The sequence below is a fragment of the Macaca mulatta genome, chromosome 12 (assembly GCF_049350105.2).
Source record: "Macaca mulatta isolate MMU2019108-1 chromosome 12, T2T-MMU8v2.0, whole genome shotgun sequence".
Lineage (NCBI taxonomy): Eukaryota > Metazoa > Chordata > Mammalia > Primates > Cercopithecidae > Macaca > Macaca mulatta.
Genome location: NC_133417.1, coordinates 97,253,014 through 97,272,133, shown reverse-complemented (window position 1 = coordinate 97,272,133; position 19,120 = coordinate 97,253,014). Strand labels below are relative to the sequence as shown.

General features: G+C 37.3%; 1 protein-coding gene across 1 annotated transcript in view; it reads left to right on the top strand.

Annotated features, from left to right (window-relative positions):
- Window positions 1-18,503: 18,503 nt before the first annotated feature.
- Window positions 18,504-19,120, top strand: part of TMEFF2 (transmembrane protein with EGF like and two follistatin like domains 2) — a 248,149-nt gene continuing 247,532 nt past the window's right edge. Inside the window, exon 1 of the mRNA XM_001084859.4 lies at window positions 18,504-19,085. Within this exon, the coding sequence (XP_001084859.2) occupies window positions 18,914-19,085 (172 nt within the window). The 5' untranslated portion in view covers window positions 18,504-18,913. The remainder of the gene's footprint in view (window positions 19,086-19,120) is intronic.

The window sequence follows — 19,120 nt, the reverse complement described above, 5'->3', positions numbered from 1 at the left end:
TCTCACATCTATCATCTCACTTGATGAAATAATGATGATCATGATCTCTTATTATCAGATAAATAGGTATCAGATGGTTTTTTGATAAAGACTCTATATAAATGCTTCATTACAGACTCTTCAACTGTAAGAGTTGGGATTGTATCATCTTCATTACTATCTTCAGATGATACAATCCCTTCCTGACAGTCCTCTACCTGTGAGTCCTGTGATATAAACTGTTTTTGTAGAAGGTAACCAGGATGAAAGCACACAGATAACACAGAAAGAGTGGGGTTAGAAAAACATTTAGGAGAAAATGGGAGGGAATGTTAGGCAAAGTTTTAAACATGTTGACACTGGTAATTATACATCTTACATCAAAATTTACAAAAGGTTAAAATGCAAATTGTTTCTTGAAAAAGAAAATAAGCCATAGATAAAGGTTTAAAAATCATTCACTTAGTGGAAATTATTTAATCTTGAGAATAGAGGATAATGACAAATGGGAAAGGAAGGTGAAAGAGGGAGAATCAAGAACAAAAACCTTAGAAAATGCCCAGATTGGGCATGGGAGGTGGATATACAGCCAAGAGAAGAAAAGGAGAAATCATCAAATGGCAAGAAAAGAAAAAAATAGGACAGTATGTGCCATACATTTCAGGAAACATGCATATTCCAGAGGTTAGTCACTTTTAGGAAAGTGAAGATTCATGTTATTAAGCAAAGGGAATATATGGTCCATTTTTCTTTATTTTTCTCTCCTTTCATATGAGCCATTGTTTTCCTGCTTAGTGAAAAAACAAGAGGTTTCAGCAATGACTATGATGTAAATATTTGTGCAGATTTAAAATACATATGCCATCTGAAATTATTCATTGTATGTATGTTGACCTGTACTTCAATTCATAAGCAATCTTTTCATTACTTTGTTTATGAAAAAATGACAACACTTGGCTATTATAATTGCTTTTATTTTGTGGCTCATATGAGTGGGTGCTATGGTCTGAATGTTTATGTCCTCCCAAAATTCATGTAATAAAGTTTTTAAATCCAAGGTGATGATATCAGTTGATGCAGCCTTTGGGAGGTTATCAGGTCATGGAGGCAGAGCCTTCATGAATGGGGTAAGTTCCCTTATAAAAGAGGTTTGAAAGAGACCCCTCACCTCCTCTGCTACGTGAAGATATACCGAGAAAACTGTCATCTGTGAACCAAGGGGAGGTCCCTTACCAGACACTGAATCTGTTGGTGCCTGATCTTGGACTTCCTAGCCTCCAGGACCGTGGGAAATAAATGTTGTTTAGCCAGTTTGTGATATTTTGTTATAGCAGCCTGGTTAATACAGTGGGCATGGTTCTGCAACAAAGTTAGTGGAGTAAAAGCTATCCTTTACAGTTCTGCTATGGTCTCAATGTGTGTGCCTTCCCCCAAAATTCACAAGTTGAAACTTCATACCCAATATGATGGAATTAAGAGATGGGGTCTTTGAGAGATGATTAGGTCACAAGGGCAGAGCCTTCACAAATTGCATTAGCACCTTTATAAAAGAGGCTCTAGGGTTACCTTACCCTTTCCACCATGTGTGAACATAGCTAGAAGGCACCAGGAAAAGAGCCCTCACCAGATACCAAATCTGCCAGTGCTTATTCTTGACTTCCCATCCTCCAGAACTGTGAAATATAAATTTCTGCTGTTACTAAGCTACAGAGCCTATGGTATTTTGATACAGAAGCTATAATGATCCTTAGATAAGACAACTCCCTTGGATGAATGAAAATTTTGGTCAAGCCACATAGGCAAGTTATAATTAGGGGCAAAGCTATAACCATAGAGAGGATTTAGGAGCTTATGAATTCCCATGAGAGATAAAAGGCATACTAAGAAGAGCCACAATCTCAACAGAAAGAACACTGGATTAGGAAAACTGCCAAAACATCTGTCCATTGAATTAGGAAAACTGCCCAAACTGCCCAACTGATTGAACAAGTTATGACAATATCAAAATAGCCAGTAACTTGACCTCTCTGGGTATGAGTGTCTTCTCTTCTATAAAAGAATCAGATTAGGTTACCTTTGTGAACTTTTCTTTATTTCTAATGAACTATAATTTTTCCACCCAGTAGTTAAAGAATATTTATTAAATTATAAGATGAAAAATATACAAACAGCTGTCACCAAAATTCATCTTAGAGAAAGATGTGTAATTTTGGAAAGAATATATTGATACATACTTGAATAATATATTGATACATACTTGAAGACAGAAGATAAGACCCTAAGAGTTATAAGTAAAATAATTTTAAATATGACAAGGGAAAAATGTTGTTTCTGGCTCCATGAAAGAAAGAAAGAAGAAAATGAGATAGAAAGAAAGAAGATAAGAAAATGAGATGAAAGAAAGAAGATAAGCAAATGAGATAGAATAAGGTAAATTATATAGGGGCACTTACTTTGAGAGGAGTCTCTTTCCAGTGACCTCTTAAAGTCACAATAAAACCCACTAGCGTTATGAAATATTTAACGTGTAGATTGCTTATGAAATGGATGAAGGAGTTGAGCTGTGAGTCCATGGGGGGAAAGCAAATACAATCACCAAGCAGCTAGGAGCAGTATAGAGTTAGAAAGGAGTAGAAGACAGTGAGATCTTGTAATTTGCAGAAATTGTGGGTAAGGCTTTGAATTCCATCACAGATGAAGGAATTGAAACTCAGGCCAAGCCCAACAAAATCTTTTAAGAGCAGGAAACCTCAATATGGCATCTGGTTTATGACTCTAGATTGTGAGTTGTTTCATTCTCCTACTTGAAACCTCTTTATTTCTCTATTGTTTTGGTAATGATGTCCAATATCATTTACATGAATTATATGACTATGCCCCATTTAGCTCCTGCCTGTCAAACAACATCATTGCTCATTGTTTTCTGGCCCTTGTATTCCTTTCTGTGAGCCAGACTCTGCACAAATCCTGGCCTGAATATTTAAATGATTCTTTACCATAAATGTTATTCTTCCCCATTTCCATATGACGCTGAATAACAAGGTCTCAACTTATTATTTTTTTTTACTTTTTTTGTTTAGTGGGCTTTCTTGATCTCCTAGAATAGATTTAATCACCTTCATTTCTGATGTTACCAAACATTTTCTAGTTCTTATCGTTTCATAATATTCCTCATGCTTTAACTTTGTCTTTGTCTTTTCTTCTAAACTGTGAGGACAGAGACCATTTATACCATTCTATCCCCAGTATTTCGCATAGTGCCTGGAACATGGTAAAAGCAAAATAAATTAGTAGAGAATGACTGATTTATAAAAATAATGAATTATTTCAGATACTAGGAAGGATCTGAAATAGTTCCTATGGGTTCAGAGTTAGACTGTGATAGCCAGTCATCAATCACAGGGCAGTCATGTTATATAAATGATAAAGGCAATATGAATTCTGCCACTTATAAATATTAGTAACCTAAAAAATAGAGATGCTACTTTCTATCATTTATTATATAATTATACCTTCATTTATCTAGATATCACAAAAAAATCAGACATCTCTCCTTCTGACCACCCATTCTCTGGTTACTTGGTTTAGATTGCTTGCTCAATTACTCTGTTTTTTTCCATTAAGAAAGCTGCAAAACCTCATAACTTTCCCGCCTGCACTGTTACAATCCATTTTACACGAGGGGGATCAGTGGTCATTTTAAAACATAAATCCAGTCTGGCTAGGCTCTGAGTAAATCCTTGAGTGGTTTTCCATTATACTGTACTCAGAAAGCAGCAAGCCAAAAGTCTTGCTATGATTTACAAGACCCTGCATGATCTACTAAATTTGGCTCTTGCTTACCCTCCAGAACTCATAACATTTATTTATTTAACAAACAATTATTAGTGCAATATATGCTAGATATTGTTATAGTTCCCAGGATGCAGAATTTCTGCCCTCATAGAGCTTGCTTTCGTGGTCAGATGAAGCTAAATCATCTGTTCACATTACCTCCCAATCTACCATCTCCCCTCTGGATCCCCTTCTATTAATACTTCCTTTGATAAGTCACCAGTGAACACCAACTTCTAAACTCAAGTGGCACATTTTAAATCTTATCTTATTTGGCCTCTCCAAAGCCTATAACAAGTTGCCTACTCACTCCTTCTATAAACACTCTGTGTCATGATTTTCCCCTCTCTAAACAGCAATACCTACTCAATCCCCTCTAACAGTTCACCCTCAACTCTACGTAAGCAAGAAGGAGATGAGAAAAAGTTGGGGGTGAGACAGAGCCCTGAGAAACTCCAATATTTAAATGAGTAAATGAAGAGCTTCCTAGCCCCTAGATCAACTTACTTGACATTATTATATACTCTACATACTTTAGTGCAGGAGAAACCTGCACTAATCCTCCATGAAAATTTTCACAATTATATTTACTTATTTGTGTCATTACTTACTCAATGTTTATCTTTGCCACTAAACCCATTTTCCTCCTAAACCCCCTAAGACTGTCAATCTTGTTCCCTACTGCATCCTCAGAGGTAGCTTGGGGTCTGACTCACACAAGCATTCAAAATTGTGGAAAAAATGAATGTATGATCCTACCACATCCACACATACTCATCTACATACCTTTCATTGTATAGCTGTATGACTGCGCTTATGACACTGAAATGATGAGAAATGGTCCCAAATCATTAACAAATCAATACACTAAAAATAAAAACTATTAATAAATTAGGATTAATCCCACATTAACATAGTCTTATCTTTTTTATAGCAAAGATCATCTATTTTAGAGTTAAGTATTTCTGCTATTTTATTGTCATAATAATGTCTGCTTCCTAATTAAAACCACCTTACCCTATAAAGTAAAAGCACGCAGATAACTATCTAAAAATTATAAGAATATGTAAAAGACAAGTGAAATTAATGGTTGAAAAAATTAAATACAAGACTCTGATATAGAGATCAAAATTGTATTCTCACCTCCCTCTTGCCATAGATGGTGTTCCTTTACTTATCCCATCCTATCATAAATTCACTGGATGTTCCTGTAACAAGTAATATGAATCAAAAAAAAATGTGCAGAGGGGTATACTAAGCGACAACTGGAGCAGACTTTTGTACTTCCTGCATTCTTGTTAGCAATAATGGTAGATTCTGAGATCAATTTTGTTCAAAGATATTCACAAAAATATTCTCAAATTCACTATAATTTTTTAAATGGCCTAAGAAATTATTTTGGTAACATTGCTTTTTGTGTTTGTTTTTTAATGCAAAATTTTACTTTTAAAGACAGTATCAAATAACGAAAGAAGTAGATCAAGGGTGTTAATATGCATGTTCTTAAAGTTATATGGATATACAGATATATGAAATACATTTTTCCTCTTATCTAAGTTTACATAGGGATTTACAAAAATATTGAAATAACCACAGACATAATATACAAATATTTTTGTAATAATATATGCATTCAACATGGTTTTATATTTCTTCATATATTCCCCAATCTGAAATCTAATGCAACTTACCAACATAGATCTTTATTATCAGAGTCAATCTATATTATAGAAATATAAATTAAACCAAGTCATTTGGAAATAAACTATCATGCTTCTATAACAAATTGCTTCTTTTTTTATGAAAATGGCTTACATAATGTGGTAACATTATCTTTGTTATTAATAATAAAAAATAACTCATAAAATATGGTGTTTATCCTAAGCTTCATGAGTTTTGGAGAATTATTTGTACCTCCTGAAACTATGTGTATATTTTGGCATAAGCTTATGCGTATTTTTCTGGGATGAAGAACCTCAGCTTTTATTCACTTCTCAATAACGTGATACCCTAAAATATATGTACTAATAATATATTTAAAAGGGCCTAAGAGTCCACAGTGAGATGGGTAATGAAATTAATGAGACTTTAAAATTAACTTTTTACATGGGGTTGTCATCTTAATGCTGAAATGGGAGAAATAATAAATTTAAGATTTATTTTATGTTTTTATTAATATCATTTATACTCTCACATGCTTAGAACCCATGGTAAGTGATTTTAACTTGAGGAATCTATTACTGAAATAACTTTCAATGGGTATGTCTGTAGAAATAAAATTTTAACATGATTGAACTAATTGATTGCTACCTCATATGTACAATTTCAGAGATATCGAAATGACTACTTAACTGGCTTAAGTTTGTGTTAAATCTTCTCTGAAAGTGGAGTAAAAATAAATAACATTTAAAAACTAAACTGCAGTTTTAAATGTTATATGCAGATGACCCACGTCTCCAGACAGGTAATTTAATGTTGCCAAATGTATATTTTCATGAAATGTAACTTTCCACACAGTGACAATGTTCTCTGTTTTTATATAATAAAAATATATATTGTACACCAAGGTGAAGGCATTTTGTTGCTGTCAATGAAAGCAACATACATCATCTAACCCTTATCTTTCAATCACATGACACTAGGAAGACAATATTTTATTAGCGAAGTAGAACTTGTTAGAGAAATAGCTTATTGTTATGGAATATAGGCCTATTAATGCTGTAAATTTATCTTCACATATGTCACATAAGATGCATTATCGACCATTAGATGCAAGTATAAGCTAAACATTAATGGAGTGATTGTTGATACCTTTTCACCACAATATCCTCCCAGTCGTGTGTGCTGAACAGAGCTCTTTCATCTAAATTGGTAGACTGCTCTCAATGATACACAATTAAGAAATGTGCTATTCCAATGCATTAAAGTACAAGCCAAATGCAGGTTATTAGCATCCATTTCCAGTACAGCTTGGCAAGTGAGAGAATGTACGCAACAAGGAAGTGATTGTTTACACTGTAATAACGGTTTAAGAAACCAATATTTGCAATACATATATTCTAACTAGAGAAGCTTTCTTTCAGCTCTTTGTAGTCATCTTGATAACTCATAAGGTAAGTTTATTTTTATAGGGCATTGAATTCTCAGAAAACATTAGGTAAATCTTTTAACATTAATTCCCCACTTGCTCAAATGGAAATGAAAACACCTGTCTTTTAAGGAAGGTGAGAAATACATAAACACTTTTGTAAGAAACAAGCATTGTGTAAATATTGTTAACATTATTACTAATAAATCATCAAAGAGTTGACCTATTAAAAGGATATTTGGTCATAAAATTAACAGTGGCTTTTTCTCTCTTCACCATGACATTGGATTTCCTCACCTATTCACTAAATCATATATCACGAAGATCTTAAAGATACATGTCAGCTACAAAACTCTTCCAAAATGTTTAAAATCTCTAAATTATTGTTTAATTTACATAAAGTGAAATCACAGTTAAAATTTTCAATGAAATGAAGAATTGTGAAGAAAACTACTATTTTCTACTTAGACAAAGTATCTTAGTTGTATTTAAAATCTGTGGGACCTGTCTTCTAAAGTTTCCTAGTTTTATGGACTTCATTAGTTCACATATAAAAATAGAACATTTCATATGTAAGATAATATATAATACACTTACCCTAACACAGATCCACCTATTTACATTTTTTTATATCTACCATGGTCTAGAATTAGAAGTAATTTCTTAATCCAGAGTGTGCGGAGCTGGGAAAATTGGAGAAAAGGTGTCACCAGTAATTATAATGGCTGCTGATTTAGGATTTGGCAACAAAAATCAAATAGCATAAACTTATCTTCCTTTGTACATAGTAAATAGCAAATAATACCTGTCTTATTACAGAGCATCTTACAGATAACAAATCTTATTTAATCCTCATATTGTTGCATATATAATGAAATTGAGTATCAGGAAGATGAGACTTACATAATCACAAGGATCACAGCCAGAATACGGAACAAGATTTTTCAATTCAAGTTCAATTTCCTGACTATTGCCCCCAAACCTGTTCGGTGTATAATTGTAAATCCATAGCTAATTGTCACACTGGAAAATTAAAAACAAACAAACAATAAAAAACCAACCATTTTCAATAACAAACTTTCTATAACTGAAAAAGAAATTCCTTTTTTCTTTTTATTTTAAGCTCAGGGGTACATGTGCAGGTTTATTATATAGGTAAACTTGTGTCATAGGGGTATGTGAATAGAAAAGAAAGTTTCTATAACTGAAAGAAAAGATTAACCTTTGTAGGAGAAAAGAGCTAATTTACTTGGTCTATGCTGGTGTGTCATGTTAAACACTGTTCTTTATATATATATATACACATATATATACATACATACAAAATAGATGCATCCACTGTGATATGATATAATTTAACTTCTTTGGAAAGAATTCAAGACCAATCCACATAACATTGAAATATAATATGGTAACTAATATTACATTAGATGTTAAGGTTATAATAATGTATTATGACAACAAATGAACAAAAAGTCAGAGCTTGTAAGAAATCGTGTTGCAACTGCATCATTTGTTTACAAGTATATATGAAGTAAACTTGAAAGATATTTCTAATAAGGCACTCGTGTTAAACATGTTCCTCACTGAGAGTAGTTAAGAGTGAAAATGTAAGCCTTTGTTTGGCTAGCTACCTCAATATTTCCCAGTAAACACATAGTAATGTTCTCTTTGTGGCCTTTACCCTTTTGGTTGGGGGGATGAGGTAGACATCTTCATTGCAAAGACAGGATATTATGTGTCACAATTGCATTACATTTTAATTTCAAAATAAAATAAGCATTCATAAACAAGAAACTGAATAAATTATGAGACATCTAGTATGGCATTCTATCAACTCCAATGAAGCAGATATCCTTGTGTTAAGTGAATAAAGCAAGAAATAGAACGGTATATATGGTAAGAGCGCATTTGTAAATCAAACACACACATACATCTATCTATCTATCTATCTATCTATCTATCTATCTATCTATCTATCTATCTATCTATCTATAGAGAGAGGGTATGACAGGATGATGGGCCTGGACAAATCTGAAAGGATTCTCAAAAGACTAGTGACAGCAGTTAAATTTGTGGAGTGAGATCTGAGGCTAAAAAGCCAGGATGATTCTATATAAACTATTTGTGATTTGAATTTTGAGTTGTTTATAATGTATAGATGTATACATGTGTTTATATACGTATACCCACATTATGTATCTATTATATATAATATACATGTATGTATATACATGTGTTTGTGTGTACAGGCATACTTTGGAGATAATGTTGGTTAGTTTCCAGACCACCACAATAAGGTGAGTCGCACAAATGTTTTGGTTTCCCAGTGCATAGGAAAGTTATGTTTACACTACACTGTAGTCTATTACATATTCAATACCATTACATCTAAAAAATAATATACATACCTCAATTTAAAAATACTTTATTGCTTAAAAAATGCTGACAATAATCGGAGCCTTCAGCAAGTCACAATCTTTTTGCTGGTAGAGGGTCTTGCCACAGTGTTGATGGTTGCTGACTGATCAGGGTCATGGTTGCTGAAGGCTGAAGTGGCTGTTGCAATTTCTTAAAATAAGACTACAAAAACGTTTGAGAAGTTTGAAATGATGCTCTTTCATGAAACATTTCTCTGTAGCATCTGATGCTGTTTGGTAACATTTTACTCACAAAACTTTCAAAATTGAAGGAAATCCTCTCAAACTCTGCCACTGCTTTATCAACTAAGTTGTCACTTCAACAAGGCTTATAGCATCTTTACTAGGAGTAGATTTCATCTCAAGGGACAACTTTCTTTGCTCTTCCATGAGTGACTCCTCATCCATTCAAATTTTATCATGAGATTGCAGCAATTCAGGCTCCACTTCTAATTCTAGTTCACTTGTTATTTCCACCACATCTGCAGTTACTTCTTCCACTGAAGTTTTGAGCACAGGTCACCAAAATAGATATAATAACAATGAAAAAGTTGGATATATTGTGAGAATTACCAAAATGTGACACCGAGACATGATGTGAGCATATGCTGTTAAAAAAACTATCACCCATAGACTTGTTCAATGCACGGTTGTCACAAACCTTCAATTGTATTAAAAAAAAAAAAAAAAAGGCAGCAAAGCACAATAAAAGGAAGTATGCCAATAGAGAGATAGGTAGGTAGATAGATAGATAGATAGATAGATAGATAGATAGATAGATAGATAGATAAGATAGAGTCTATACGTGTGTATGTGTGTATGTCTGGTCCCCAAATATCACCAGCTGCCTACCTTCCTTTATCTTTCCTTTTCTTTCATTTGAAAAACCTCAAATTTTGCATCAAGAGGATTTTCATTTATTTGTTTTATGGTCTGAAGAATTGAGTAATGGATTTCCTGACATGAAGCCATGGGAATACATAGATACCAAAAATCTAAAAGCATAATACCCCCAAAACACAAATAACATACTCTTATAGTGAGGCAATGAAACCAATGACCACTCCTTAGGGAACACATAAGCAGAAGACGTGAACAGTTAAAACTCACTGTCCCTTGCTTAGGCAACCCCTGATGCGCTCTAATCTTCACATTCTCAGTGCTGGACTTTGACTCTAAAATAGGTCTTGCCCGTAAAAGACAGGGTAAAAGAACTTCCGATTATTCAAAGGAGATTTCACTACCTTCCCTGGTAATAGTGTAAATAGGTGCATTCTTTCCAAAGTAGGTTGATTAATACACTCCGTTTAAACATTTCAATTTAATTTATCACCATTTGTTGCATGTTGCATGCCAACTATGTATATGTCAATTTGCTACATCTTGGTGTATACATACATGAAGAATGATGTACCTGAGCAAAAATTAAAGATCTTTAAAATTCAACATTATTTGACTATTACATATAAAAGCAAATCTAGTTGGGCACTGTGGCTCATGCCAGTAATCCCAACACTTTGGGAAGCTGAAGCAGGAGGACTGCTTGAGGTCAGGAGTTTGAGACCAGCCTGGGCAACATAGTGAGACCACATTTCTACAAAATATTTAAAAAATAGCTGTATGTGTTGGAGCCCAGGAGTTTGAGGTTGCAGTAAGCTACGATAGTGCCACTGCATTTCAGCCTGGAAAACAGCAAGCCTCAGGCCCTGTCTCAAAAAAAAAAAAAAAAAGCAAATCTTACATATGAAAGTCGAGAATTTACATAATTATGAATAAACTAGTTCTATAGTTCATTAAAAAGTTCACTCACTATACAGATATGTCCCATTTTTAGATGTACTAAATGTAAAATATATAATTTTACAATAGCACATATACAATATATAATAGACATCTATTGTAGATAAATGCAATCTATAAACACTTATATCCAAGATGGGTATGGTAGGATCACAGAGAATACTGGCCCATTCAGACAAAGGATGTAAACAGCTAAAGTAAAAAATAGAGACAATGCAGCCCCAGAAAGATTAAACATGTGCCTTAACTCCTGATAATTTTCTAGTTGTAGATTTCAGTTCTTCCCATAATCTATGTCCTTACTCCACTAGAGTTCCACAACATATTCTTTCTCTTTTTACACCAGGGTTTCTTTGTTACCTAAGGATTAAAATGAACTCTGGCCAAGACAATATATAGCGGGGTCGGAGAAACTAAGTAACTTATATGAATGTAAGTGTTTGTAGATTACATTTATCTACAATAGATGTCTATTATATATTATATATGTATTATTGTAAAATTATATATTTTACATTTAGTACATCTAAAAATGGGAGATATCTGTATAGCCAGTGAGCTTTTTAATGGTTATAAATGTGAAGACAAAGACTGCAACTCAAATAGTTACAGCTGCCTATCCCCTGTCATGTGATCTTGCCATGTCATTATACTGGAAGCTCTGATAATAATCAGCAAGTGGTTAACTGTCCAGATTTATACTGTAAAGAAATAAGTATAGACATGTAAATAAGTCAATTAAATTCTCTTTTAAATCTTGCGAATTTTCTATTTAAACTTTTTTTTTTTTTTTTTTTGAGACAGAGTCTTGCTCTGCCACCCAGGTTGGAGTGCAGTGGTGCGATCTCGGCTCACTGCAAGCTCCGCCTCCCGGGTTCACGCCATTCTCCTGCCTCAGCCTCCCGAGGAGGCTGGGACTACAGGCGCCCACTACCACGCCTGGCTAATTTTTTTTTTTTTTTTTTTTTTTTTTTTTGTATTTTTAGTAGAGACAGGGTTTCACCGTGTTAGCCAGGACGGTCTTGCTCTCCTGACCTCGTGAGCCGCCAGCCTCGGCCTCCCAAAGTGCTGGGATTACAGGCATGAGCCACCACGCACGACATATTTAAACATTTTAACATGTAGAACAATATAAGACTCAGTTTTTTTGGAAAGTAGTGTTATCAGACACAATCTGTATCTGATTCTGTGTTACAATCACTGCTAAGGAAATGACAGGCTAACATTTTAATCGTTTTCCGAAAGCGCTTATGATGTCAGAATACATTACATCAGAAGATAGAGTTGTGGAACATTTACACTACTAACGTAAAGAAGACCTGATTGTGAGCTGACTTCACTGCTGAAAAGACAAGTCAAAGGGAATGACCAGCCCTGGCACCTAAAAATGGCAACACAACTTTTCAAAAGTCTCATTCATTCCTTAAACTGTTGCCACTAATGAAGTAATAGGTGGAAATCCATTGCCATAGTTTATTTTACTGGTTTCTTGCTAAAAGGGATTCATGATCAAATAATATTAGAAAATCTGAGGTCAATAAAGTTAAACAGGTGTTTCGTTTTCCTTGATGTGTTTTGCTTTATTTCACTGCAGGGCTCCTCAGAGCCTTTAATGTGTAAATGCACGTTGTGAAGCTGCAAGTCAGCGATGTTTATATGAAGTTTTCCTAAATACTGTATGAAAGAAGTTCCTCCCCTCCATTTTTCTTTTTTTTTTTTCTTTCTGTCTTTTCTTTTTTTTTTTTTTTTTTAGAAGAACCACATGTGAGTAGAAGAGCAGCAGCAAAGTGGCTGGGAACATTAGTGCTCCGGGGGCCTGTTCTACCACTGACAAGTAACTTGGAGGGAAAAAAAAATCAATGTCACAGATAATAAAAGGAGAAATGATTGAGGCTTATGGCATGAAATAAATGGGTAAAATGTTCAGAATATGCAATACTGGATGGTGTTAATAATACAAATTGGAAAGAACTACCTTTACTAAGTATTTTTCTAATTTCGCCCAATAGAAGCCATGAGTAGCCAAAGAGAAACACGAAAGTTTCATTCCAAGATGATTCTAGCTCCTGTTTCTGACTCCAGAAAATAAATTGCAAAATGAGTTTGAAATAAAGCATTAGGCTAAGCCTTAAAAAGGCTATAATTAAAATAATAGCAATGGAAACCTACTTGAATTTATAAATAAAGACACCAGATTGTATAGAGATGACTACTGCTTATTACATCTAACTCTCTTCCAGTAACAGTTCTTCCTTTTTTTTTTTCTAAACTACTGGCAAGCTAGTGGCAAACATCAACTGGTTCATATTGCTTCGCCTAGACATTTTAATATTCTTTGGTGAGATGTGTGTTTTCCAAGTTTTAATTCAGAAAAAAGGTAAGTATTTTACTTCCTGAAACTTGGCTATTTGAGTAACGAGAAAATAGCCACTTACTTTCCCCAGGACAGTGGTTCTCAATCATGGCTATGTGTTTCTCCAGGAAAACTTTAAAAATATATATACACCAATGCTTCTGTGTCACTTCTAGAGATTACAAGTCTTTAAATAGGAACTCAGCAACAGTATCCTTTAATTCTCCAGGTGATTGTCATGTGAAACCATGACTGAGCCCCACTGCTCTAAGATGAAATAAACTTTCTTCAGCACTGAAATCACAAACTTAAACTACCAAAATTAATTAAGGGCATGGGAATCAACAAGGCATAGGTAAACTTTTACATTATAAATTTTTTTTTAAAATCACAGCTCATTGTTTATATGTTATTTACCATTGTAGAAAAGGGTGAAAAGATAGCAAATTTAATTACTCTCTGTTTGAAAAATTATCCAGAAATGAAGATGACTTCTCTGAAACATTGTCAATATCATTTTATTTATAAACAATGTTATAATACATTTACTACATACTGATATATACCTTTTCATATGAATATTACACATTAAAACTAAGGAAATAATGATTTAGAACATTCTATCCATATCTATATATCTAAAGTAGGCTAGAAAATAAGATATGCGTTATTAAATATGATATGTTAAGGTTTGGGGCAGAAATTATACTGTACTTCATTATCAATAATCAACATATACTTCAAAAGACTTAGTAAAGGTAGTTCTTTTCAATTTGTATTATTAACACCATCCAGTATTGCATATTCTGAGCATTTTACTCATTTAATTTGTACATCTTTAATTATTTTTAATTATGTATATAAATATAACTACACACACCTTTATATATTTATTTACTCATACCTCCATTCACTTCTTTATATAGGGGATCCCCCAAATCCATTACCATTAAGCCATACATTTTTATTTTAATCCTTAGAACAAGCCCAGGAGGCAGGTATTGTTATTACTCACATTTTACAAATGAGGATATTGTCTACAGTCACAAAGTTACTGTATCAGAAATATTAGAAGCTTAATACATATTTGGTGAACATATGCATAAAAACAGAGAGACATGTACAACAGCTCATCTTTATACTGAGTATAAGCTTTTAATCTGGCTTAGAAATCTCTCTGTGAAAACTGAGCAAAACTCTAGGTATCCTTTCGTTTGTCATATAGGTATAGGTGGTACCTTACTTCTCCAACAAGGATGAGTATTAAAATATGGATCCCAGGGCCCAACTCCAGATTTTCGGAATCCCTGATAGTGGGACTTGGAATTTGTCTATTGTTTCAGAGTTTCTCACGGTATTCATATGATCAACCAGGTTCAGAAATCACTGGATCTTATTGCTGAAGTTTGAGAATTAACATTTGGGCCTTACTGCTGCTCCACAGAAAGGGCAGACAAAGAAGTATCATGGACAGAACTGATACGTTCCCAGTTAGCTTCCTCTCTCAGAAGCTAACAGGCAGCAATACAGAAGAAATTAGTGACTTTTGTCTTGTGCTCTGAAGTCAGGCAGAATTTCACAGAGTCCCAGCAGTGTCACTGACTAGATTTGTTTCATGGGGCAAGTTGCCTGATGCTTTCAAAGCCATATTCCTTTTCTGTAAAATGAGATAACAATATTCTTTGTCTCATAGGGGTGTTTTAAAGATTAAATAAAAATAACATGTTATATCCTCCATGGCACAATGCCTGACACCTAAGAAGCAAAGGATACATCTTACCTTTATTGAAACAATCAGAATGTACCAAATCATGAAGGAGATAGAGTTCTGACTGGCAGTGTATCTTATTTTCCCAGGTTCATTTATTTATCTTAAACTATTCTTGTTGAAGAATAACTTCCAAACCCCCGACTTAAGCTGTGAGTAATCTCACCCTTTATATTGATGTTCTTTCCATGAGAAAAAACCAAAATGTTTTTAAGTTTTCTGGAGAAAATATCTCTGAGCTATTTCTACTGGAAAATCTAACAACTGGACTCTACCCCTCTGCATCAGTTCTAGAGTGTGTATGCCACAAATAAAGTATCCTAGCTCAAGATTGAAAATAAATATGGTATAGTATTTTAAAATAAGAATTTTGCAAATGCACGGTACGTTTGTGTCGTATTACTAGTAATCATATAATACACAATGCAAAGTACAATTCATAAACTTAAATTTAATTCTAATAGGTAAACCGATTTCACCTTGTTGGGGGAAAGTTAAAGCACTAATCCAATTGCTAATGCAGTCTTGTCTACTTGTTTGGTACCTAGTGACGAGTCTAAATAATGTATATATTTTTATTTACATATTCAATAATACAATTCTCTGCTCAATGAGTGATGTTCTTCTGCCACTTGGTGGTGCTTGCCAGTTTCAGAATTTGTTTCTTGGTGGCACTGTAACACTAAGTACATACTAAGTGCAATAAAATTGCAGCATTCCCATTGAAAAGGCTTTGCTTCACACTGTTTAATAATTTAAAGGACCTCTGTGGAAGCAACTGCTTTTGTTAACCAGTCACAACCAGTAATTAACTCCTTTGGAGTTTTAACTTACTTTCGGCAAAACGTCTTAGGAAGAGTATATATTATTAGAAAGTATGCCAAAAATTTACTTAGCAGAAAATTCAAAAAGAGTTTTCCTCTGCTAAGAGGTTCTGTAAAATTCTACTTATATAGCCAAGCTCTGAAATCCTAGCAGGTCCTGTTTCATTATCGTAATTACTGCATAAACACATTTAAGGACTTTGCCTTTAGTTTCAAGCATGACTTATTTTCATAAGCTTGATTAGTTACCACACCATCTTTGCTATGGAAAATGACATGTTCTCACTCTGTGCTGTAGAGTTGTTAAATCTTGATCTATATTTATGTTTCCTTCTCTGCTGAAAGCCTGTAGCGAAAGAAATCTCTAATTCCTTGTTTTGCAATATTAGTTGGCAGTTCTATCTAATGGGTATTCCGTTTCCTTAAAGAATTTAGCTGCTCTGTCTAGAAGCCGATTTTCTGATGCCTCCAACGTCTGGTCAAATTGATCTGTTTTAATGGAGTCTTCGTCGGTGAGGAGCGAGATGCCACCGACTAGAATGCTGGGATCTGCTGCTTAATTGCCAGGAGTGAGAGACACTGAGATTCAGAAATCTTTGGAGGTGGGAGGGGAAGGGGACAGTCTCGGACGGAGGCGGAGATGTAAGATAAAGGGATGGATTTCACACAGGAAAAAAAAAAAGGAGATTTCTTTGAGGCACTGAGGTGCTGCACGATCACATCTCTCAAAGGAGAAGTTAAAAAGCGAGCAAGTGGGAGGAGGTTGGAGGTTAAAGTACTTAAAAGGATTACTCGGGTACAATTTGTTTTTCTGGTGGTGTCTGCAAAGGATAGATAGTCCCGTTTTCAAAGTATGTTAATGCCTCTTTTAAGTGATTGGGAATGGACACTAATTGCCTGTTAAATGTTATTAAATGCTCTCCTAAATTCAGAGGACACAGAAAGAGGGGCACAAAAGGAAAATTTAAATAGAAAAAGGGAGGATCTGGAGGCTTTTGAAAACTGGGGGAAAAGAAGGAAGAAGAATAAAAGAGAGGAATAGAGAAGGAGAGCGGAGAGAAGAAGGAATAAAAACCAGGAATCACTGAATAATCACACTCAAAAAAGAAAACTCTTCCATGTGGGGCCTCCAAAACACTGAGACTGCAATAGTGACCCCGGTCACGGAAGAAAGATGCTCCTCTCCACCCTTGTCCCGGAAAGCTCTCGGTCCCGTTACTGGCGACTAAAATTCCATTAGGCTAAAGAGTATGTCTAACTGCCTGAAGAATGCAGCAGGCGGAAGGCGGGTCCCGCTATGCCGTTTACCCTGTGCCCGCTGGAGCGAAGGAAAGAAACGCGCAGAGCCAGAGACTCCTGCCGAGTTAGACCTTCTCTCGTCGCCCCAGGTCACCGGCCATCCGGCAAAGACCCGCGTAAGGCACGCAGGGCCATTGCCTGAGCCAAAAAACAGAGCCCGCTCTCCCCTTCCGGGACGCCGCTTCCTGGCGGATGCTCCCGGCAACCTACCCGCGGTGTATGCGGAGGAGCCTTTCTCTTCCTCTCAGACCACTTGTCCCGCCCAAATCTGACCTTCCAAACACATCTGACCGCACCTCCCAGGTGGACACACGAATAGGCTACGGGCTGGAGAGGAGCGGGTGACGGAGAGAGGGATTCAAACCTGCGGCCGCTTGGGCTGGGTCGGAGCTGCGGGGGGCCTGGGTGGAGAGAGGGGAGAAGAGAGAAGGAAGGAGAGCGCCTGCCGGGACGGCTGAGCTGGCTCGGGGAGCAGCCTTGGGGTTGCAGGCTCTTGTGGGAGATGCTGCTGCTGCTTCCAGGCCGGCCAGAGCGGTTCTAACACCCTCGCCTCTCACCCTCTCCTCCCTGCAAATCTCTAGAAAAACGTTCCTGGCCTCTCCGCCGCGACATTCTCAGCCTGCATCTCCCTACAGTCTAGGCGGCGCGCTCCCGCACGCTGGAGCACTGGGCGCCAGCGGGACGCCCTCTCCCGCGCCGGCTCGCCCCTCTCTGCCCTGCTGCTGCTGCTCCTATGACACCTCCGCCCCCACCATCTCCAGCTCGGAGAGACGCCTCCCAGCCGCGGCCGGCGCTCGCTGCCCCGGGTCACGCGCGGAAGAGAGGCGCTAGTCCGCACCCTGCCCTCGGTAGGGGGCGTCCTGGAGCGGAGAGTGAGGCTAGTGGTATATGAGTATGCGGGTAGCCCACCATGAAGCCCGAGCTTCTGACTTGAGCCAGCCCCGCCTAGCCCCACTCGGGCCGGCGCCCGGCGAGCGAGCCCATCTGTGGCTTCCGCGGCCGCCTCCTCCTTGCATCCTTGCACCTCCTCGTCGACCCCTCCCTCCCGGGACCTGCATCCTGCTCCACCAATCAGAGTCCGACTGTCTCTTCCCACGTGACCCCGGGCGGGCTGAGGACCTGCTGCTTCCCAAACGCCAGAGGGATGCGGGCGGCAGAGCTTGATAGGCGGCTGCCGGGCTGCGGGGCGCCTTGACTCTCCCTCCACCCTGCCTCCTCGGGCTCCTCTCCTCTGCCCCTGGACTCCCGTCTCCTCCTGTCCCCCGGCTTCCCAGAGTTCCCTCCTTATGGCAGCAGCTTCCCGCGTCTCCGGCGCAGCTTCTCAGCAGACGACCCTCTCGCTCCCGGGGCTGAGCCCAGTCCCTGGATGTTGCTGAAACTCTCGAGATCATGCGCGGGTTTGGCTGCTGCTTCCCGGCCGGGTGCCACTGCCACCGCCGCCGCTTCTGCTGCCGCCGTCCGCGGGATGCTCAGTAGTCCGCTGCCCGGCCCCCGCGATCCTGTGTTCCTCGGAAGCCGTTTGCTGCTGCAGAGTTGCGCGAACTAGTCATGGTGCTGTGGGAGTCCCCGCGGCAGTGCAGCAGCTGGACACTTTGCGAGGGCTTTTGCTGGCTGCTGCTGCTGCCCGTCATGCTACTCATCGTAGCCCGCCCGGTGAAGCTCGCTGCTTTCCCTACCTCCTTAAGTGACTGCCAAACACCCACCGGCTGGAATTGCTCTGGTAAGTCCAGAACCCCCGTCCCCGACCCCTTAACC